The following is a 24,881-nucleotide window of genomic DNA, read 5'->3' as shown; positions in this document are numbered from 1 at the left end:
TCCATGCAGTCTTGTCAGGATATAGGATACTCATGAGATACCACTAAACCGTGCATGCTTTTTTTATCGTGGATAACGTAGCCCCTGACAAGTGCAAAGGCTGGGCTTTGAGCTACGCTGGCAGCATATGCCCTAAGACCAATTTGCGCATGACGCGGTTGTGTCATTTGAATGTGTGAAAAGAAAACTGTGTTGATCAAATATTTTGATGACGAAGAAAAAAAATCATAATTAACCTCGTGAGGAACATACAATGTGATCACACGTAGTAACATTTGTATCTACGAAAACTACTATGTGGTTTAATATACGTGCATTTCATGCGGTGGATATACGATTTTTAAGTGAAAAAAGAACAAAACAGTACTTAAACCTTTGTTTTTAATTTAATAACATAAAAACGTAAATTTTCTTTCTTTATTTCTAAGTCATTATATACGCCGAATACATTTTTTAAACATAATTCTTGTTAATTTTACTTCGTAACTGATTTTTGACACAGTTTCAAACTCAGCTGAGATGTGTTTGGGACACATATTCTGACCAAGTTTCAAGAACATTTCACCATACATGTGGCCAAAAAGAGCCTTAATAAGATTTCACAATGGCCATATAATTGACCGCGACTAAGTTTCATGAAGATTGGACTAAAATGTGACTTCTAGTGTTAACAAGATTTCACTAAAACCATAAACGGAAAACTGACCCGCCCCCTTTCTGAAATGTTTAAAAAAAATCATTTTCTAATTCGGCCGAGCTATCATAGGATCAATTCTTCTGACAAAATTTCATGAACATTGGACAAAAATGTGACTTCTCGAGTGTTAACAATGTTTCATTATAGCCATCTAAGGTAAACTGCCCCGTCTTCTGGCAGCCATGATTTTCGTCGAACTGGACCCATTTTTGAACTCAGCTGATACATCATGACATTAGAACAAATGATTTGACCAAGCTTCATGAAGAATCGACTATAAATGTGACTCACTCCAAAACCTAACAATATAATTTTTTAAATTTCACCTAGTGTTTTTATTACCTAATTGGGACAATATTGTGACCAAATTTGATAAAGATTGGAAAATAAGCGTTATCAAAAAAATGTTAGCGACCCTCGACGGACAAAAGCTCAACATGAGCATGATGTGCTCAAATGAGCAAAACAGACAATCACCAGGTATGGGTCCTGGGCCTGTATTCATCAACACATTCTAACACTTAAGAATACAGAACAGACTTAGAACTGAGAAAACACGATTCAGAGTTTGAATATTTACAGGCTAAAATGAATAATCTTATTTATTGTGTTCACAGAAATGCTTAATATAACTTTAAAGCAGCTTTAGAACATTCCCGTTTAATTAATATTCTTTACTTAAGACTAAGAGTCCGTAGGTGAATACATTCCCCATTAAGCACACAGCCAACAGTATAAACAACAGACAACACATATGCGTTCGAACACATGTCTTTAAAGAGAAAACTGGCAACATTCAAACATACCTGTTAAATCTAGTATAGCTTATACACTAACAGTTTGGCAAAAACCTGCAAAGCCATGATATAATCAAGAAAAAGTTGCAGGGTGCAACATAACTTTTCAAGAATATATGGGAGAGGAGAATTCACATGTAGGCAGCCCAGCCTATGAACATCTGAGCGAGGTTATTCTCGTCAGTGGCCTCCTGGATGAGGTGGTTCACCTGCCCCTCCACAGACAGAGCCAGACCACTGCGCTTGGTTCCCTTGCTCATGATGCCCTGAAGACGCTCCTCAATGGAGTGCACATGGGTCCTTGCCTGCAAACACATGGGACCTGCCATGAACTGGCAAATGTACAATAACTCCACTGAAAGCCACAAACGTATTGTTATATTCTCATAGGCTACTTGGCATTAAAGAGCAATAATCATTTGACTTTTGCAGCAAAGGTTTCAAGGCTTGGTTTCTATAATCAACAAGAAACCGTCGGAGACGGGTGATGCTCCCCAAAGTTTTTTTTGGTCACAATATTGCACTATATATTCAGATAAAAGGAAACATCTTGAGGACACAGTAGTTGGGGGGACGATAATTTTTTTATAGAAAATTTAAAAGGGCCATAACTCTGTGAAAAATCATCCGACCAGAACCCGCTGATAATATGCACATCTCCTCTTGGTAGTGAAGCTTCCCATAAAGTTTCATTGAATTCCGGTCATTAGTTGCTGAGAAATAGCCCGGACAAAAATTGTGCACGGACAGACAGACGCACACACGGACAGACAAAGCGGCGACTATATGCTCCCACCAAAATAAATTTTGGGGGAGCATAAAAATCAAGAATCAAATTCAATGATTCAATCACTACACAGATAAGCACTGGCATTCTTTCAAATAACTGACAGAAAGGCTGCGTATTTTGTACACATTGGAAACGGCTCCTGTTCACATTAAATTGGTACTTGTGTGTGAACCAATCTTGCAATAAAGAAACTATTCAGAAAGAAATTTCATTTTTGATGATGGTTGAATTTCCTATTTCTATAACAATTAAGAAACAAGAGATGTGTTTGTCAGAAACACAATGCCCCCTACTGTGCTGCTGTGATTTAGTTATTTTTTTATATCCCTTGTAAAAATGATCTGTACCTGCCAAATGATAAATAGAAATTATCTCCCTTTAAAGCTTGTTACTTCCCTTGGATTTGTTTTCTTGACCTTTGACCTTGAAGGATGACCTTGACCTTTCACCACTCAAAATGTGCAGACTCATGAGATACACATGCATGCCAAATATCAAGTTGCTATCTTCAAAATTGCAAAATGTATGGCCAATGTTAAAGTTTTCGGACGGACTGCCAGGCAGTTCAAATGCTATATGCCACCCTACCGGGGGCATAATTAACAATTTTTAGCTCGGCTGTTTTCGAAGAAAACCCGAAGTATTGTCATAGCCAGCTCGTCGTCCGCCGTCCGCGTCCTGCTAAAACCTTGACATATGTCTCTAAAATCAAAGTTCTTCCACATACAACTTTGAAACTTCATATGTAGATGCACCTTGATGAGTTCTACACCCAACACCCATTTTTGGGTCACTAGGTCAAAGGTCAAGGTCACTGTGACCTCTAAAAAAATAAATTCTGACAAGCTTTCATTTATTTAAAACTGCACCCGCAGCCGAGCGTTGGCACCCGTTATGCGGTGCTCTTGTTTATTTTTCCAACTGGATTATGACTATTCAATCTAGGAATAGGATCAGATAAAATAAGGAAATACGTTTCATTTGTAAAGTTGTGTATGGAAGGGTCCATTCTGCTACCTGTTCATTGGTGATTTCCCCTGTGCTCTGTATGGGTGCCTGTCTCTGGCCCCGCACTGGCTTGCTCCACTCCACAAGGGGGTCATAGATAAACGGCTTCAAAACGCTAAAGAAGAATACAGGCTTTTTATATGCTACTGCTTATTAAACATATAAAACATTTCTTGCACAAATCTTGCTTAACTGTATATAAAATTATAACCCCGAGTCATTTACAAGGGTCACTCATGTGTTGCATACTTCCAAAAGTAATCTCACCTCATGAGTGGTTCTGATTCCTTCCTCATGACTCGCAGTGTAACCTCACATGTTCGCCTGTAGATGCCTTCCAAGCGCAGTGGTCCCTTTAACACAATAAATTCCATACCAGATTCAATAAATAAAATTCAATACACTTTGTATAAAATTACAATAAAATCCATTACTATATAAAATAAAAATATGGTTTGATATGTACAATAAATCATACCATGGCATGGATGAGGTTATGGGTTAGTCGGAATGGAACTTTCTCTGGCCACTCAAATGTCTCACCCTACAATGAGAACTCTTTATAAACACAAATTAAATGGTGCCATTAAAAACTAAAGAATATCAGATTAATACATGATATCAATAAATGTTAGATAGTTTCAAAATACACACAGTATGTTTTGTACACATTTAACTAATTAGAAGGAACTATCACTATATGGAGTCTTACCCTGTTGAAAAGACAGTTGAAGTCTACGTGCACACAGTCTCCCGAGGTCGAGTCAAAGAGGATGTTCTCTCCGTGTCGGTCTCCCAGGCCCAGTATGTAGCCCACCATGGACATTACTGCCACTGTCTTACAGTATGCCAGCCTTGCATTGTACCTGGGGACAGTATAGTATCAATGGAGAGAGGATCACATGACTTGCAAATGCTATTTCAGAAAACCAGCTGCGCTTTGAATGTCTACCTACCTATCAGTATAGTGTCAATTATAAGATATTTACACGCCATGATATAATTTTAAGTGTATTAACTGAGTGTTCAGCTTCTCTGTCACTGTTAAAGAAAGAAACCAGAAACATGTCAATGCCACGAAACCAGATTTTCAACATTTGAGATACTTCAAATAATATGCAATCTTGTGCTTCTTCAGCATGTTAAGATACAAAAACACAATTGTTTTTGCCCAGACATTGATCTTATTGGCACCAAATGCTCTGCATGTTAGCTGCTCCCAATATAAACAAGAGCACCGCATAACGGGTGCCACGCTCGGCTGCGAAAGCTTGTCAGATTTTTTTTTTTAGTTTTATATTAGAGGTCACAGTGACCTTGACCTTTGACCTAGTGATCCAAAAATGGATGAACTCATCAAGGTGCAACTACATATGAAGTTTCAAAGTTGTAGGTGGAAGCACTTTGATTTTAGAGCCTGTGTTAAAGTTTGATATAAGAGGTCTTAGTGACCGTAACCTTTGACCTTGTGACCCAAAAATGGGTGTGGCGTGTAGAACTCATCAAGGTGCATCTACATATGAAGTTTCAAAGTTGTAGGTGGAAGCACTTTGATTTAAGAGCCAATGTTAAGGTTTTAGCACTACGCCTACGGCGGACGTCGGACGAGCTGGCTATGACAATAGCTCGGGTTTTCTCCGAAAACAGCCTCGCTAAAAATTGCATAATAGTACCCACATAAAAATTCAAGCCTTTGTTAGGCAACAGTTTTTCTATATTTAGAAATAGTGACCTTGATCTTGATCCAACTGGTCCAAAATGGAATCCCAAGAATAAAGATCATGTAATAGTACAGTCCCTGGGCACCTCCAGTGTGCAAAAAAGAGTGAAAGCTGATTTATATATCATTTTTTAGGTAAATGTCTGAAGTGTCAGAAAATTTTGGGTGGACATGCCGCGTGATGGTAGGTTTTTTGTAATCCAAGATGGCGTCCAAGATGGCGGCCAAAAATGATAAAAAATCCAGTTATCTGTTTTTCACTCTGAATTTTCTGAATTTGAATAAGATTATTATTTTTTCTTGAATAAACAATGAAAAACATGTTTTTGTCGCAAAATATGTCACTTTCCGCCATATATTTTGACAAATATTTAAAAAAATGCGAAAAAAGTATCAAAAAAATGTGAAAAAAGACATAAACATTGAAAGAGAGTGCAAACTTTCAATTCTGTTGCTTGTAATTTTATAAATTATTTCAATTTAATACCTGTTTAGTGTACGGGCATCAATACTCTTTACATAGATGCTGTTTTCATCTAAAACGGACACGGCATTGTTGACTTATTCCAATTTAAAGGTGGGTGGGGTAATTATAAGGTTTAGTCAATTATGTTTGCAAAAACTACAATTTTTTACCTTTGTTACAACAACTTTAATTCAGAACATAACGCATGATTTTATGTTTTTTTCTTAAAACATTTTTAGATGATATGAGTTCTTCTTTTTCTAATTATGTAATTTCTTGTGTTTGGTTGCCATGGTAACAGTTTCGAAATACTTCTATTTCCAGTTTAAGTGCTAAAAAATTCCAATAATCGCTTTTTTTATAGTGTTATGCTATTAAATTACTTTATCGCAAACAATATTTCAAATGATATCACACACACACGATTTACGATGTTTAGTAAACTGTACTAGTATTCGGATATATTGAAATTGGGATAGCATTCAAATTACTGTTGACTATTCCATTGGTTTTCGATATAGGAGACACACTTTTATCCTAAATAAGGTTTCAAATATACGATTGACATAGAATCAATGGAGTTTATTAATGGATATCACATTGAGTAATTGCATAATTTATAACAAGCGTGTGTAAATCTGTAACAGATAAAAAGTAAATCTGTATAAAGATTGTATAACGATCACCTTATAATTACAATATACAAACAATGGAAAAATGAAATACTTCATTTACCAACGGTTCGATTAACGCAAACCATAGCTTGTGTACATAACTGTGCTGTTATCGAATTCGACGAAGAGCCATGTACACGCATAACACTTTACACCACAAGCTAGATACAATACAAATATCTTGCTTTCAAGCTATAATCAATGTAAAATTTACATATCAACAAATGTGCATGTACTACAAATTTGCATTGAATATGTGAAGAACATGAGGAAATCTGTAACAGAGTCAGTCAAATATATAATATATAGCATTATATTTTTTACATTCTAAATAATCACAATACAAAGAAGAAATATAACTTGAGTCACCAACAGTCGGTCGTCATTATTTTAGACTATACCATAATCTTTATTAATAATGTAATGTTTACATAATTAACTATGTATATTAAGATTGCAACAGAGGACAGATATATGTATATGACTGTATAATTATCACAATGTAATCACATTAAGTAATAAGACAAAAATATCAATCACTATAAGTAATAAGACATAAATTTATCAGGTTTTGTATATCTAGCGAAACACACCTTTCTTGTAAGGACTATACCTTTATCATTATAACTAATGCAATATTAATATGCATTTAAATATTTTTCCCACATTGCAACAGGTGATAATTTTGCAAAATTTGTAACAAGTATTTGATTGTATAATCACAATAAACAAAAAGAAAAAAACATTTCATTCATCATCGTAATGTATAACTTACGCAAAAAAGGAGTCAGTTACCGTGATAATTCTTGTAAAGATTGCATGTTTAAACAAACTAAACTATACATGAACAAAACCATGACGTTTGATATGTTTGACATTATGTTCATTTCAAATACTTTAACGTCATAAATTAATGAACTATATGTCAAATATGCACTATGAAGTGTAGTACATGAATCTTAATTTTGACAACGAGTTCTGTCAAAAGATCATTTGCGATACATTCAATTTATAGAGTGCAACCCCGAATAATCACTATTGTTGGATGCTGTTGAGTTTACAATACCATTGGTACTGAAAAAGGTACATGTGGGTTCTTGCAGCAGCCATCTGATTTCCCACTTTTACACTTGCAGTAAATACAACAAGGTACACCAGCTTTCATGCATACACAACGCTTTGTAGAACACTTTGTGCAGGAACAAACCAACACAAGGTTCTTTGGAACAAACACTTTTGGGTTTGACTGTAGTAAAAGTCCATCTTTCTCTTCAAACCCAAAGTCTGTGGGATTGTCTGTGGGATTTGCTGTGACTGCAATAAGAAAATGCATTTGCATATAGCAAACATATATACATCTAAGTATGTGCAAACGTATGGCTGCACTTGTCGGCGGAAGTTCAGACAAGTCCATTGCTTTACGCTGGTGATACAACGTATATCTTAACTCGTCCATTGTTGTACAAGGTGTACCGGGCTTTGTCACTTTAACCAGGTAGTTTTCTGCTTTTGAAATCGCTAGGTCTTGCTCATGTTTGTCAAGGCTTTTCCCAAAGTCCTCTAAATACTGTTCCGGGCATACTTTCAACGCTGACAATTTTGTTCCCACCTTGCTCGTCATATCACACCCAGTTAAAATATGACCAGCTATTAAAACTTTACACAAAGCAGGCTTCTTTTGTGCAATCTTGTGCAATGGGATATATCGAGTGGAGTTTCCTATTCCTGCACGGATCCAAAGTTCCTGCAGTCCACGTAATTGAAGGATGCTGAAGAAGTGAAGTGCTAACACTACGACATCTGTATCACCAGAAATGATAACACATCGTCTTGATCCTTCGGCAGTTGCATTGACGGCATGGGGAATCATTCGCACATCGGCTTCTTCCATTGAAAGATCCAGCTCAGGCAGGGGGTTCAATGTTTTATTTACAACAGATACACATGGTGTTTCATGTTCTGGTTGATCTATTCTGCTAACAACAATGTGTATATTGTGTTTCCACTGATATCCAAGAATCGCAGTTCTTAATAGGTATGTAAGCCTTGTCTTGTTCTTTCCTGATGGCCAAAATGTTTCCATGCGTACTGGTAATGGGGTGTCCTTCATAACTGTACTTATTTCAATCGGTTTTGTATTACCTCGTCTGGTTCTCTCTGAATCTTTAATTGACATTTCCTTGTATGTGTCAAATACGAAATCGATTCTGTCAGCTTTACTGCATATGCATAGGGTCATCTTGATGAAGGATATAAGCTATATACACACAATACAACAGCATCAAAGAACAACACATTCATTCAAACTCAAGTTATTAAGCAGAATTTGTTTTGTTGTATATTTAGTTACAATAATATTAAACCTAACCCTACTGGCCCCATATTGGCCCCTAGGTCTGTGTGTAAGATACCAAAGCACTGAATTTCAGTACAATCCGAACCCAAAAAATGAAGAGTTAGCCAATTGTTGACGATGCTGTTTCAGCATCGTCTAAGGTATGATACCATCAAAAAATTCTTCACAATGGCGACCTATGTAAAAGACCGAGCCAGTCCGATTGAGATAACTCAGTTTTTCTAATCGAAATACCTCGACCTCGTTGATTTTCATTGATAACATTCTCCTAGCAGAGTTGTCGTTCGTGTTTCAACATTCAACAATGGCCGCCCCTATGAGAGTCTCGTGTTAAAACTTTCTTACAGCATAAATTGGCTTGTTTCGCTATTTAGAAGCTGTCATTTATGATATATGAATTATTTATTCACTAAATCTCCGCTAATGACAACAATGGATGGAATTCGAAGGATATATTCGATGTGAATGAATCACTTTCTACAACAATGGCTTCGCCCATGAGAGACTTGATAACACTCTTGTCAAAACTTTCTTACAGCTTAAATCGGCTTGTTTCGCTATTTAGTAATGCAACAATAAATGGAATTCGAAGGATATATTCGATGTGAATGAAGCACTTTCTGGATCTCGACAGCTTGACAAGGCAAACTGGCATACTGATGATACTGGTATTTTTAGTTATCAATTTAAGTCACATTTTGCTTTATAAATTTTGTTCGAGCATTTTGCGACTTATTGAATGGCTATGATACCCGATATCAACATGTTATATGGGATTTGCATATCACCAAGCTGTCCTGAAATACAACATTGATTACAAACTCTTTACTCAAATTACTGGTTTGTATGAATTCTTTCTTCTTTCTATTCAAGTAGTTGATATCATGATAGTCAAAACAATTAGACGTAATATACCGTTTAGTCCATGTATATCGACCTCATATTTATAGGAGTAGATATCATGTTAAAGGGGCCTTTTCAAAGATATCGGCATGTTCTGAAGTAAGTCATTAAATGCTTTATATTGATAAATGTAAACATTGGATCTTAAAAGCTCAAGGTCGCTGTGGTGTAATGGATATGGTGTCCGCCTAGCGACCGGGAGGTCACGAGTTCGATCCCCACCGTGGGAGCGTTCTTTAGATCTCCCCCAAAGACACAAAGTACTGGTTCTAGGCCCAGGAAACGGACTCGACAGCGTTTATATAAGCCTAAGGCTTTCGATGCAATCGAGCTAAAATAAATAGGTTTAAACTAAAAGCTCCAGTAAAAAATCCAGAATAAAATTCTAAAAAAAAAAAAGTAGCCCTCAGCAGAGCTCGAACCAGTGACCCCGTTAGTTCTGGAGTAAAAACGCATTAGCCTGCTCGACTATTCTACCAAGTATAAATGGTTGACGTGTTTTATACCGAATATAAGCAATCTTCGTAGTTTCACAAAATTAAACGACAACAACAGAACTCTCCAAATTATTCAATCGTTTCGCGTTGGAACTCTTTATAATGTTTAAATCGTTAAAAGATGCATATAATGGCTATATTAGACCATGGTAAATGTTCAGTAATACTGTTTCCTCACAAATAACATAACTAAAACAAAAATTTGCGAATCTGATACAACTTTTTTCAATTTTGTCAATTTACCAAAACGTGAAAAGATCCCTTTAAAGTTAAATGAACTGTATCACAGTAAAAGAGACATTAAGGCGATTGTGGCCAGTTTAGATCCAGATCAGCCTGCAGTTGCTTGTAAGCTGTTTGCTTAAGAGCGGTTTTCTGACAATGACAAATAGTTTAATTGGATACTGAATAGACTGCCCTTTTCCTGTGACCTGGCTAATTAAATTCAGAAGCCTGGTAACAGTTTAACGTTAATGTTACCAATGTGTCAGACCAGGGCCTGGATTTTGAAATCTAGGACATGCATGGTCAGAAGATGTCATTTAAGATTATACATTTTTTCAAACACATACACAAATGTAAACATGTATCTGTAACTGATGTAGATGTTATAAATAGTAAAATGCGCTAAGTCAGAAGGCATTTGACTTCTGCTGGTGCCTTGGCACACCAGGTGTTTCGGTTGCAATAGTTTGATGGACTCACTACTTGGATGTGTATTTACATTATTTACAGTATATCAAACTGTATTTAGCATGAACCAATGATTTTTTCAAACATAAATAATTGATGTAAAATGCTTGCAGAAATAATATTTAAGGTTTAAGAAGGCATTTTCTTTTTGTTTTAAAGGATTTCTTTGAAAATTATATTTTTTATGAATTTTTTGGCAACAAGGGGTAACGCATTAAAAAAAAAGTAATTAATTTTCTGACAAAAAACTGGTACCACGAGTAGCATGAAAAAATATTTTTTTAAAACATGTAATTGATGAAAAATGATTTTAATGTTTATTATAACTATTAAATAATTCAATGTTCAAAGTGATATTGTTATTGACCGATAAACCAACAAACTGATTGAAAGGGAATATTTTATTAATTATTTGCATTTTATCTTACATGAGTAATATTTGCCTAAATGTTTTTCAAACTATAGAGAAATCTATATACAATTGACGACGTTTATCAAAAAAAACATTTATGAAATGGAAGTTTAAAGATAAAAATAAATAATGCAAGTTTTATCAGATATTCGTAATAATTTCCAATATAATTGAGTGACTGAGCAATGTGGATGAATGAAAGTATCGGATGGAACGAACACTTGACTACACTTGAATTATGATTTATTTTTCAATATTTTATGCACTTAAGTTTAGCCTTAATGCGTATTTATAAGCATTTATAGACAGTGTCCCTCCCCAAATCATGAAATTATTACTTGTTATTCATTTGATTTGTGTAATGGTATACAATAATTTTGTGGCAGAATATTTGAGAAAAACATTAGAAACAAAACTTGTCAGTGATGAAATTTTCATATGGTTACGGAAATTACCGATCGTCGGTTTCCAAAAAAACAATACGTCGCGGTTTCCAAAAATATGATGGTTGTGCCCAAAGATTTTGGTGTTAATGAACATTACTGGTTTATATTTTAATAATTTCGATTCTCATTTGGTTAAAAGGTGATTTCAAGGCTGATAAACTTGAAATATGCAAGCTATTTTTTCGTTTTGCATATGTCTGTCGATACATATGTACAATCCGTAATTTCCGTAACCACTTGTTAAATTGAAGCAGACACAAGTTTAAATAAAAATTCTTATGTTTTACACAAATATTCTACCTATTTCTTGCTAAAAACTAATACATGAATGATTTAAAAGTAATATTGCATCGTTTTCAGCCAGGAACACTGTCTATGACCGCGAAAAAAAACATAGTAAACTTTTTGATTTACGATATTTACTTTCTAAAAAGCTTGCATGCGGCATGGCATTGCATGTTCCGCAAGATAAATATCTCGACTTTATTCATTGCATGATTTCGGACTGTTTCATCCAATCAGAAAATAGCTTTTAAACGTAATTTAGACTCATGTTAAGCGTGATAATTAAGTACCACTTTTTATACACTGCCAAATTGTGACATAACGAGTTGCCTCCCTTGTTGGTTCATGCTACTGTATTATTATGCCCCCTTCGAAGAAGAGGGGGTATATTGTTTTGCACATGTCGGTCCATATGTCCGTCTACCAGATGGTTTCCGGATGATAACTCAAGAATGCTTAGGCCTAGGATCATGAAACTTCATAGGTACATTGATCATGACTCGCTGATGACCCCTATTGATTTTGAGGTCACTAGGTCAAAGGTCAAGGTGACCCGAAATTGTAAAATGGTTTCCAGATGATAACTCAAGAACGCTTATGCCTAGGATCATGAAACTTCATAGGTACATTGATCATGACTGGCAGATGACCCCTATTGATTTTGAGGTCACTAGGTCAAAGGTCAAGGTCACGGTGACCCGAAATAGTAAAATGGTTTCCGGATGATAACTCAAGAACGCTTATGCCTAGGATCATGAAACTTCAAAGGTACAATGATCATGACTCGCATATGACCCCTATTGATTTTCAGGTCACTAGGTCAAAGGTCAAGGTCACAGTGACTCAACTTTGAAAAATGGTTTCCGGATGATAACTCAAGAACGCTTACGCCTAGGATCATGAAACTTCATAGGTACATTGATCATGACTTGCAGATGACCCCTATTGACTTTCAGGTCACTAGGTCAAAGGTCACGGTGACTAGACACAGTAAAATGATTTCCGGATGATAACACAAGAAAGCTTACGCCTAGGATCATGAAACTTTATAGGTACATTGATCATGACTCGCAGGTGACCCCTATTTCTTTTCAGGTCAAAGGTCAAGGTCACAGTGCCAAAAAACGTATTCACACAATGGCTGCCACTACAACTGACAGCCCATAAGGGGGGCATGCATGTTTTACAAACAGCCCTTGTTTCAAAAATGTTTTCATGTCGTATACTCATATTGATATTTACAAAATTGATGCATATGAATGATAGACTTTACTGAAATCATTTAAATGATACTGAAATCATGACAGTGAATTAATACTGATAATAATTTAATATATTTGGCTTGATACAATCATGTACATCTATATCAAATGAGATCATACTGTAACTTCAGTGATGAATTTCAGTGAATTAAATTAAATCCAAAATATAAGTAACTCCTATATCTCTCCCGCAGCGCGCACACCTAAACATCCTGCTGTGTACCTATCCAGATCCAGATAAAGAATTTGATACATAATTATGTATCATATTGTTAAGAGGGGATGATTTTACCTCTGTTGTATCAATGTATTGTTTTACTTCTTTAATCAGTGTGTTTAAAGATATTTAAACATAGCTCCAGGGTCAGTGCTTCAGGCAATGAATATTTCATATCCTGATCTGTTTTTCTAATGGATATTTTAACTAGTTCCTACATTCAATACAGTCAAATATATGTTAAGTAGTATCTGTACACATTGGTAGATTAAATGTGTACATCAAATATTATTTTTTAGTGTTAAAAAGATATAGTTCAAATGTTCATACTAGATTCATTTAGAACCTTAGTCATGTCACGGAGATCTAGAGTCCGTGGTCATGTGGTAACTAGACATTTTAAAATATAACCACTTTTATATGGAGTCCTGACCAGATCTCAAATGCATATCCCTTTTCTCTGTCACCCTGGTCATCTCCTATAAAAATGGCAAATTATATGCAGAACAGTTCATATACACAATGGTTGAATGAAGTACTTCAGAAAAAAATTGACATCCTTTTCACATGGAAATTTCACTTTGACAGTCATGGAAAAAGAGCCTGCACAAAACAGATCAAAACTACTTTTTATTTGCGGATCATCCCATATCATGAAACTCTATGTGCATAAATATCTCAAGTCTTCATGAAATCAGGACAAAAAAAATGTTTTTTAAGTCCTAAATTGACCTGGCTATAGTAATCAGATTATTATAAGCTCAATTAGTCTATTTATATCATATGCTTTGTGTATTGTAAACATACACACAATATTGCAGGTACATGATAGCAATAAATAATAACAAAGCCATCCATACTATTAAGGTCAATGGCAAAGCCTGTGAGAAAACTTTGAACATGTTGAGTGTAATCGCACAACAAGCTCATGGTGAGTTTTTGTGATCGCTTTATGGCCGTCGTGAGCGGTCAACATTTTCCTTGTTTACTCTGTGGATGCCACGTTTATTTTCCAATCTTCATAAAATTTGGCCAGAATATAAGTCTCAATGAATTTTGAATCAGTTAGAAAATGGTTACAATTGGTTGAAAATAGAGCTGTAACGATTCGGTTCGATATATTGAAACAAATTTTTTTAAATAAAATTCATTTTAATTATTAAATACTTACCTGTTATCGTATGCTATATACTTTCCAAGGGGAAATAACTCATCCGGAATTTTAATTGGGAATCCGCCACCTCAATACCGTAATACAGGCCAGGTTAAACATAGTGCAATGCAACCTAGCCAAAAATCGGCAACCAACCCTCAATATTCTTTCAATATATATACAAAAATATTAATCGAATAGCGGGGTGGGAGGTGGGACTTACCGATAACAGGTAAGAATTTAATAATTAAAATGAATTTTATTTAAAAAAATTTGTTTTAATGTCATAAATACTGACCTGTTATCGTATGCTGATTTTGCAGCTGCGGTGGGAAGGTTCGTATATATTTTCCCAACACAGTAGAACCCATAAACAGGGTTATCAGCTAATGATATCAAGTAATCTTCTTTAAAACGGTATTAATTATGACTTCTCGGACAGAGTAATATGTCTATGTCGTAAAGAAGACACTACCGTTAGTGAAACCACAACAAGCCCAAACGTATACAAATTGTATTGTTGGCACTTCAGAAAACGAAGATAAAAAGATGACAAGGTGGTCGGATTCCTCCAGTAAACAGCTTAGAGCACGTCAAAAAGTGGGGTGTGATTAATATATGCCCACAAAACAGACAGAGCTCTTAATTCATGCGGTCAGATCCTAAAAAGGAATGAATCCTTAGATAGGATAAGATTAACTTTCCTTAGTCGAGGTCTAACCCCGAGAAATAGAAGCCGCAGACACATCTTCCCCCCCCTTTTTTGGGGAAATGAAGAGTGTCTTTGAGAACCTCGAATGGACTTCTGACTAACACTGCTGAGATAGAACTTCAAAGCCCTGATTGCCCAAAAAGTTTATCCTCATCTTCATGACTACCAGTTTAAGAAAACTTGGAAACTTGAAGGTAGAAGCCATATAGAGGACTTGATATTAAGCAAGGAATCCTGGCTGACACAACAAAGTGAAAACGACAATAGATCCAACTGGAATTGGTCGTATTCAACAGAAAAAGCATGAATTTCACTTCTCCGTATGGTAAAAGCCATAATAAGAAGGAAAATCGTCTTAAAATTATATTGAAACTGTTAATAAGCCTGATGAAAAAGGTTCATAGGGAGCTCATTAAGCATCCCAACATGTTACACAAGTCAAAACCGCTTAAGAAGGTAAAGGAACGAAAAACATAGTGTTGACGTTCCATAGTTTGCACAATTTATCTATTCAAAACCCCAATCAACCAAGTGAAAAACAATATTTTAATTCAGAGCCGTAAAAGACACGTATACACCTGGTTGATCCGGAAAGAATATTGAGGGTTGGTTACCGATTTTTGGCTAGGTTGCATTGCACTATGTTTAACCTGGCCTGTATTACGGTATTGAGGTGGCGGATTCCCAGTTAAAATTCCGGATGAGTTATTTCCCCTTGGAAAGTATATAGCATACGATAACAGGTCAGTATTTATGACATTAAAAAACCGGTTCAACGCCGCCGATTCGATTTTGATACCAATACGGCCAATTTCGATTCGATTCACTGCAATCCCGATTGATCCGCATTTTAAACCTTACTTTCCAAAACCGTCGTCTTAACGTTCTTGTCATTTGTAATACGTATTGTGATTGGTCAATAGCCAATATGGATCCAATGAATGAATAACATGCTGAGCATTACATCAGCCGGTAAAATGGCTTCTTCAACCATGCCGAAAGACGCACCGTCAAAATTAAAATTAAAAGTGTTTCGAACATTTTGGGTTTTCGAAGTTTCTGATGCAAAGGCAACTTGCAAAACGTGTTTTGTTGACGTAAGTTACCCATATGGTTTGTTTACTAAACTGTGTGCATTCTGTTAAGAAGTCAACTGGATGTTGTTTATATACTTACATTTTTGTTTGTTGTTGTTTTCTGTTAAACGCATGTGCATTTTATGTTATTTAAGAATAAATCAACAGGATGTTGTGTTCAGTAAATGTGTTACTCATAAAACAATGTTGCGTTTTAAATTGTATTTAAAAAATTAAACACTTTAAATGTACAACATAATAAGTAAATAACAAATACCAAACATATTAATTCATGCTCTGGACAAACCAAACATGAAATAGTTTGCAAAATAAGCAGCAAATAGTTTAATTTGAATCAAATTGAAAATAATCGAATCAGACCATTTGGTATCGAAATCGAATCGAATGATGGGTGAATCGTTACAGCTCTAGTTAAAAACATGGCTGCCTGGGGGTGGGGCATTTTTCCTTAGTTTGCTATAGTAAAACCTTGTTAACACTCAATAGGCTACATTAATTTTCCGATCTTCATGAATTTTGGTCACAATATTTGTCCCAATAATATCTTGTTATCTCAGGTGAACAACTTTGGGCCTTTCAGGCCCTCTTGTTTGTTCATCTTACCATTTGAAGAAAAGATATCACTGCACAGATGTCTTTTACTTTTAGAATGTGTTATGCTGCATTTCTTATGTGGCTTGTTCGGGGTATATTGTTTAGCACATGTCAGTCAGTCCGTCAGTCGGTCCGTCCACCAGATGGTTTCCGGATGATAACTCAAGAACGCTTAGGCCTAGGATCATGAAACTTCATAGGTACATTGATCATGACTGGCAGATGAACCCTATTGATTTTCAGGTCACTAGGTAAAAGGGTAAGGTCACAGTGACTAGAATGCTTAGGCCTAGGATCATGAAACTACATAGGTACATTGATCATGACTGGCATATGACCCCTATTGATGTTCAGGTCATTAGGTCAAAGGTCAAGGTCACAGTGACTCGAAACAGTTTAATGATTTCCTGATGATAACTCAAGAATGCTTACGTCTAGGATCATGAAACTTCATAGGTACATTGATCATGACTGGCAGATTACCCCTATTGAGTTTTAGGTCACTAGGTCAAAGGTCAAGGTGACTCAAAACAGTAAAATGGTATCCGGATGATAACTCAAAAATGTTTACGCCTAGGATCATGCAACTTCATAGGTACATTGATCATGACTGGTATATAACCCTTATTGATTTTCAGGTCACTTGGTCAAAGGTCAAGGTCACAGTTACTCATAACAGTAAAAAGGTTTCCTGATGATAACTCAAGAATAGTTAGGCCTAGGATCATGAAACTTCATAGGTAAATTGATCATGACTGGCAGATGATCCCTATTGATTTTCAGGTCACTAGGTCAAAGGTCAAGGTCACAGTGACAAAAAATGTATTTACACAATGGCCACCACTACAACTGACAGCCCATATGGGGGGGCATGCATGTTTTGCGAACAGCCCTTGTTTGTCTTATGTTGGTAAATGTTCATCTCGGTCAATTCTAGGTCAAGTTTGAAAGTAGGTCATATGTGGTCCAAACTAGGTCAATAGACCAAATCACAGAAAAGGTTAGTGAACATTCCAGAGGTCACATTTTCATCCAGATCTTCATGAAAATTGGACAGAATGTTATCTCGATGAAATAAAGTTTCAGTTTGAAAGTTGGTAGTTTGTCAAAAACTAGGTCATTAGGTCAAATTATAGAAAACTTCCTTTACCTTTCTACAGGTCACATTATCTTCCTGATTTTCATGAAAATTGCTTACAATGTCCATCTTAATCAAATCAAAAGCTGATTGCAAGTTGGTCATGTGCAGGCTAAAGCTAGGTTACAACTTAGTCAAATCATACACAAGTTTTTGACACTATAGAAGGAGTTTTGGGTGAGCGATTCAGGGCTATCTTGTTTTAGAACAGCCTGTAGTAAGAAAGGGAAGGTATTGTATTTGTTTCAAAAGTAACATTTTATTGTTATTGGAAGTTACTTAGCAATTATATGATGTCATAGTTTTGGTTATTTTGCTCACTTGCTATGATCTGACAAGGTGAGCTTTTGTTATCACTCTTTGTCTGTTGTATTTTATCCAAAGTTTATTGTGAACACATAAGATATCATTTTACAATGTTTAAATTTGGGTGTCACCTCTTTGCCAGATTCTTATGAAATGGTTATCACCTCTATGTCATTTTGGGTTTCATATTCTGTCAAAAATTAGGGCACTAGGTCAAATATAAGAAAAGGTCTGTTAATACTTTAGTGGTCACATTCTCTCTCTGATCCACTTGTAAATTGGTTAGAACATTATTTTAAATGATTTCAAAGTCAAGCTTGAAAGTAGCATATTCAAAATTTCGGTCACAAGGTCTAGTCTCAGTGATTAACAGGTCACGTTCCAAAGTGGGTCATGTGCTTCCATGCATTTGATCAATAACTAAAATCATTAAAATCTATGTTAACGCTTACATTTTTTACCTGATCTTCATGGCAGTTGATCAGAATGTTCAAATAAATAAAAGTAGGAACTCGGTAACAAGGCTCAACTAGATCGGATAGTCGCAAATAGTTTGTTCATACTCACAATGCCATATTTTTTTCTAGATCTTCATGAAAAATTAGTTAACATCACTAGGAAACAATCAGTTTAAGGTGAGCCACATTGTGCTGTTAAAGCTATCTATGTATAGTATAGATTGTTACAAAACCTTGTTTATCAATAAAAATAAATGAAAAAAATGGCTTTTTAAAAGTTGTAGTCTTGAATGATATATTCCTCAACTTATAATCTACGACAATCTTTTGTGAAGAAAAACAAAATTTGACTATTATTATACCCCAACATACTGTGATTGGGGGATAGCACAGGAATTCTCAATTATGTTCCTTGAAAAATTATGGGTTAGCATATTGTTGCTGTTTTATCCATTGGTTGTCTGGACCATTACTCCCAAAAGAATTGTAAGTTCAAATATGAGACTTTTAGGTAAAAAAATCTCATTGAAGGGGAGTGCAGTGTCCAAGAACGAAAACTATTGCACCACAACCATTAACTATTGACCTGCGGATAAATGACAAGCAATAAAAATTACACAATTGCGGTGATGTAGATTAACTTAAATGGATGCTTATTTATTTTATGCTTTACGGTGATTTATACAGAAATATCAGTGAAATAAACTGGTATTTCACTGTTTTAAACAGTGAAAAATAACAGTGAAAATATCGATATTTTTCGCTGTTTTTCTGGGAAAATCGATATTCCACCGAATCCAACAAATATCCTCTATATATCCATCCTTTTCAAAAGCATCGTCACACCAGTACTTTCAGTACTTTGATTTACTGTGAGATACATTGACCTTTACCTTTACCCTACACACCCCAAATACAATAGCAAGCTCTGTCTCAATGCAAGCTTGATATACCCTAAGTTCAGCAAGATTGGTCAATGCAAACTTAAGTTATAGACCAAATACCACCTGTTAGCTGTTTTTCTATTTTAAGTAACAGAAACCTTGATTTGACTCCACTGGTCCCTAATGCAATCACAAGATAGGTCTATGTGTTAGCTACCTACGCACAAAATCAAAGTGCAATATCTCCATCAAAACCCAAGTTATTTAGTGGAAACATTTTTTAACCTTGCCCTTGAATCAACAAGGCCTCAATAACAATCCCAAGCTAGATCTTCTTGCAAGCTTGCTAAATAAAAGCTTCATCAAGAATGTTGAGGTTTGGGTTTTTTAGTGCCAGTGACCAAGACCATGATCTGACAGGCCCCAAATTCTACCAATAGACTACCTTCAGACGAAATGTCAGTGATCTTTTGATCTTAAACACACTCCAAATACCATCCAAATCTAGGTTTCCATGCAAGCTTGCTTACGTAACATCCCAATTGAGACAGGTCAATTCAAACTAGCTGGAAACCACCTGTTTGACGCTAATGTGCCCATGGGCTCTACGCCCATACCCCAATCTAGTAACTAGGATATTCAACTTGTTTGGAGACCTGGTAAACAATAATCTAATCTAGCCTCCTGGAATGGATAGGACCATCTAACTGTATATCTACTGAAAACACTGGCATGCTGACTTACCATGAGGTTGGGTCAGTGAAGGTCCTTAGGAACCATTCCCCAAAAACAGGTGGATGTCGTGGTAACAGCTTGGTTTTGAATGCCTTTAACTTTTCCCTTAAATAATACAAACAAAAATAGCTTCATGAAATGTAGAATAGCAAAAACAACTGAACATTTCTGATAATATACAGATGAATACAAGAAACACTGCAGTAGAGAGTAAGGCACATACTCCTTGGAGGCCTGCAGTGTTGGCATGGCTGCACGTATTTCTGTGTGGGTCATGCGGTTGCCTCGCTCCTTGTAGAGGGTGTCGAGGATGTGTCGCAGGCCCCGTGTGTTGGGCACCCACTCCAGCAGTCCACACTCCTCATTTAGGGGCACCACAGTCTGAAGGACACAGGCAAAGAATAACTAGGCTGGCTTCAAAATACACATTTAATGTTTAGTTAGGCTCTGAAGACCAGCATCCATAAAGCAAACGTACACATAAAGCTCCTTAAGGAAATTCCTTGAATTTGTTACATTCCACATGTCTCTGGCTGTGTTGTGTTTGGCCGCTTTAGATTTAATTGTCTAAAACAAGGCTATTTTGCTAAAATTGTTAATATTTAATCATTAAGTAAGCAGAAAACCATGGATTTCACACATACAATTTGATCTGAAAATATTCCCTTAGCACAACTTAAGATTTCCCTTTACAGCTTTGCTAAATGGCATTACATGATTTGTTTTGTCAATGATAGCACAATGGAAACACTGCAGGATGGTCGAAAAATACCAACAACAGAAGAAATACAACAGCAGTCTCTTTAAATTTCATCAAAGAAATACATTTTAGTAGAAATGTTGAGTGTCTAACTTCTGATATGAATATTTAATTATGTTTGTGGAAGTCTTACGTATGTCCTGATGTAGAGGTATCTCTTTCTTGACTCAGGGTCCTTGCGTAAGAACTTGTTAACAATGCCATTGAACTCCATCAGCCGGCAGTCCTTCCTCAAGTCATCCTGTCAGAAATACATATGTGTACAAATACATACAGCTGATAATTAACACAATTATCTCATTTAAATTGATTGCAAATAATTTTATCTTCTTAAATACAACCCTATCCTCTACTATGGAACTTTTAATGGAAAGAAAGCCTAATCTTAACGAAAATCCGGAACCTCTAAACGAAAAACTATGCAAAAAAGTCGCTTCTTATTAGCCTGCGCCAACTTCACAGTCTTATCTGGGACTTTATGCACATGCATTAAGCCTGGTTTTCCAGATCATGGCTCATCTCATATCTTATAACTACATTATCTTTATACATATAACAACAAAAACAGTGTAATCAAAATTAAAGTAACTGATAATTTACTCCCACTTTTCCTGACCTACTTCAATCAGAGGCAGGGGAAAAATGGGCGTAGAAATAATTTTATGACCATCAAACAAACACTGGATTTGAAGTCCAGCACTACCAACTGAGAAAACCCGCCATGTACATAGATGATCATAACCTCGCAAGTACCTTTGGTTTGCACATCATTACATAGTTCCCCCCATCACTTCCCTTCAGTGTGATTTTCTTGGGCTTCTGGAGAGATGAAAGGATCTCCACCTGAATATAGAACTTTTTTTTTCAAACTTCAACACATACACCTTCTTAACACTTAATAGTAAATTAGACATTCACTGCAAATATATTTGCTGCATAACATTTGTAAATTGTTGACATTGCATTAAGTCCTTAAACAACTGACTTTAATTTAGGTTATCATGAGCAAGGAAAGGGTACAAATGGTCAATACATTGTCATCAAAGCCTCTGATGTAGACAAGGTTGGCTGGAAAGGGATCATGCTCCATGCTGGTGTCTGAGCAGAGAGGCAGATTCACTGTCATCAGGCACTGGAGGGGCACCAGGATCTCACTGAATGAACTGCAAACACATGCAACACTCAATCTCAATAGTGGAATTGTTCGTTTAGCATATCATGAGAACAAACAACACTTGACTTAAGGTTTGATGATGCAGTGAAGTTTGAATGTGTAAAGTTACAATGCCAACTGTACCTGTCCTCAAAGAGTCGTTTGAGTGACCTGAAGTACTGACTGATAGTGATGAGTTTGCCAGAGGGGATGTCCTTCTCACAGAGTTCCAGGAGGCGCTCTGTGAGCTTCGTGTAGTCCTGTATCATCTTCTGCAGCTCTGGCTTCAACTCCCTGCCAAAATAGACATACTTATAGGAATTTACACATGGCTTCAAATAGACATACATATAGGAATTGAATGTTGACTTTAAAAACATGCCAAGATAGACATACTTATAAAAGTTTGAAGATGGCTTCAACTTCCTGCAAAAATAGACATACTTAAAGGAATTTACAGATGGCTTCAACTCCCTGTCAAATAGACATTTTTTTATAGGAATTTACACATGGCTTCAATTCCATTCCAAAATAGACATTCTTATAGGAATTTTCACATGGCTTCAATTCCATGCCAAAATAGACATACTTATAGGAATTGACCAGCGACTTAAACTTAAGTGCCAAGATAGGCATACTATAGGACTTTACTGATGGCTTCAACTCCCTGTCAAGATAGCCATTTTATATACTTATAGGAATTTTCAGATGGTGTCAATTTTATGTGAAAATAGACATACTTATAGGAATTGACTGGGGGCTAACTCCATGCCAAGATATATTAATAGAAATTTACAGGTAGCTTCAATTTCCTGCAAAGATATTCATACTTATAGGTATTGACTGATGACCTAAACTCAATGCTAAGATATGCATACTTATAGGAATAGACTGGTGGCTTCTACTCAATGTCAAGATAGACATACTAACAAGAATTTTAGTCGCTTCTACTCCTAGCCTAATTGGAATCGACTGGTGACAACAACTCCCTGCCAAGAAAGACATTGCAGTCGTAATGGACTGGTTGCTTTAAATCCCTGCCATACATATCCATGAGAATGACTAATGAGAAAGAAACTTTCATAAGATAATTAACTATAACTTAATATTCTTAGTGCATACCGTACTGTGGCAAAGATTTCCTGACTTCTGTTTGCTCTGTTACTGTTGGAGGACTTAAACAGATCATAGACAATAATATGTTGGCATAATAAACAAGACTATTGCCAAGCAATCTAGTCCCCTACCGGCTCCACCATTGTCAGATTTTTTTATTTGTTGCCATAGCAACCAGAATTTTTGACGTAGGAACAAAATGAAATGACGTGCATAATGTCCATATTGCCATCTATCCATGTTTCAATTTTCATGAAAAAATATTAAGAACTTTTAAAGTTATCGCAGGATCCAGAAAACCACCATTTTCAGCAGTATTTCTAGTCTATTTGTTGCCATAGCAACCAGGATTTTTGACGTAGGAACTAAATGAAATGACGTGCATGATGTCCATATTGCCATCTATCCATATTTCAAGTTTCATGAAAAAATATTAAGAACTTTTAAAGTTATCGCAGGATCCAGAAAAGTGTGACAGACTGACAGACAGACAGACAGACAGACAGAGCGCAAACCATAAGTCCCCTCCGGTGAAACCGGTAGGGGACAACAAGTAACACAAAATAAGCTAAGACCAAAAAAAGCTATGAACATTTTTGTAAAGTTAAAAGTAACATTAATCTTCAAGATTTTTTCCCCAAAATATAATGTTAAAGAAATTTTAAACTTAATATTTGTTATCTACTGGAGTGTAAAAACCAGCAAACACAGAGAGACCTGCGCCAAAGTGTTACCTTGGAAACAGCCATAAGGAGCCAGAGAGCCTGATGAGGGAATGCCACCACCAGGCGGGCGATGATCGTCTAAAAACACCAGACAACGAGGTGTACAGGGGCCAGATTGGTATAGGTTCATATTCAAATTACAATAGGAAGTTTCTGAAGGATTCCCCCTCTTTATGTCACAAGATACAGAAAAGAGTGTTGTGTGACAAATATAATGTGAACAGTGTAACACAGCGTGTTTGTACAAGTCCTTTATGACTGTTTTACATAAAGCCTATATCACAATTGTGACATTGAATTAAAAGAGAGCACCATAGTTGATGCATTCATGTCATTTTGAAATAATGAAAAATCTGGCCAATCCATTATAACAAAACAAAACAGTCACATGAAAATTTAGTACCCCTCTTACCATATATGGATTATACAGGAACTAAATATCCAATCTTACTTTGACCTTTAAATGAGCTGCATGGTTATTGCACGAAAAAAGTTATCTAGATTAGTGAGAATTTTTGCCAGTCAATTTAAAAATCACAAAATGCATGTCAAAATTATGGGCTAAACACAAACAGGTACTTTTACTATAAACATACGAGTATGCAAAAACTCCATAGTGTCAGTGATTTTTTGTGATTTTTTTTCTTACAGCCTGTGCCTTTTGGATTGGGAAAATTAGCGCTATAAACCATGAAATTGGGAAAAATAGCGCGATAAACCATGAAATTGGGAAACATTATAAATACGATTATAAAAACAGAATTAAAATTATTAAAGTATGTTTGACAGCATTTTTAGATTATAAAGTGCTAATTAAATGTGTTCTT

The 24,881-nt window shown here is 35.8% G+C and overlaps 1 protein-coding gene across 3 annotated transcripts in view; it reads right to left on the bottom strand.

Annotated features, from left to right (window-relative positions):
- Positions 1–403: 403 nt before the first annotated feature.
- LOC127832548 (serine/threonine-protein kinase ATR-like) overlaps positions 404–24,881 on the bottom strand; it is a 272,751-nt gene continuing 248,273 nt past the window's right edge. For all 3 annotated transcript variants that reach the window (XM_052358060.1, XM_052358059.1, XM_052358062.1), the window contains exons 54-66: positions 24,064–24,132; positions 23,336–23,388; positions 22,358–22,507; positions 22,094–22,223; positions 21,814–21,903; positions 21,194–21,301; positions 20,524–20,681; positions 20,310–20,405; positions 4,005–4,158; positions 3,771–3,836; positions 3,560–3,645; positions 3,302–3,407; positions 404–1,799 (exon numbers count right to left, since the gene is read on the bottom strand). In XM_052358060.1, the coding sequence (XP_052214020.1) occupies positions 1,626–1,799; positions 3,302–3,407; positions 3,560–3,645; positions 3,771–3,836; positions 4,005–4,158; positions 20,310–20,405; positions 20,524–20,681; positions 21,194–21,301; positions 21,814–21,903; positions 22,094–22,223; positions 22,358–22,507; positions 23,336–23,388; positions 24,064–24,132 (1,440 nt within the window). In that variant the 3' untranslated portion in view covers positions 404–1,625. The remainder of the gene's footprint in view (positions 1,800–3,301; positions 3,408–3,559; positions 3,646–3,770; positions 3,837–4,004; positions 4,159–20,309; positions 20,406–20,523; positions 20,682–21,193; positions 21,302–21,813; positions 21,904–22,093; positions 22,224–22,357; positions 22,508–23,335; positions 23,389–24,063; positions 24,133–24,881) is intronic.

This window comes from Dreissena polymorpha, chromosome 5, assembly GCF_020536995.1.
Source record: "Dreissena polymorpha isolate Duluth1 chromosome 5, UMN_Dpol_1.0, whole genome shotgun sequence".
Taxonomy (NCBI): Eukaryota; Metazoa; Mollusca; class Bivalvia; order Myida; family Dreissenidae; genus Dreissena; species Dreissena polymorpha.
The sequence above is the reverse complement of the archived record's forward strand: the minus strand, read 5'-3'. Positions and strand labels throughout refer to the sequence as shown.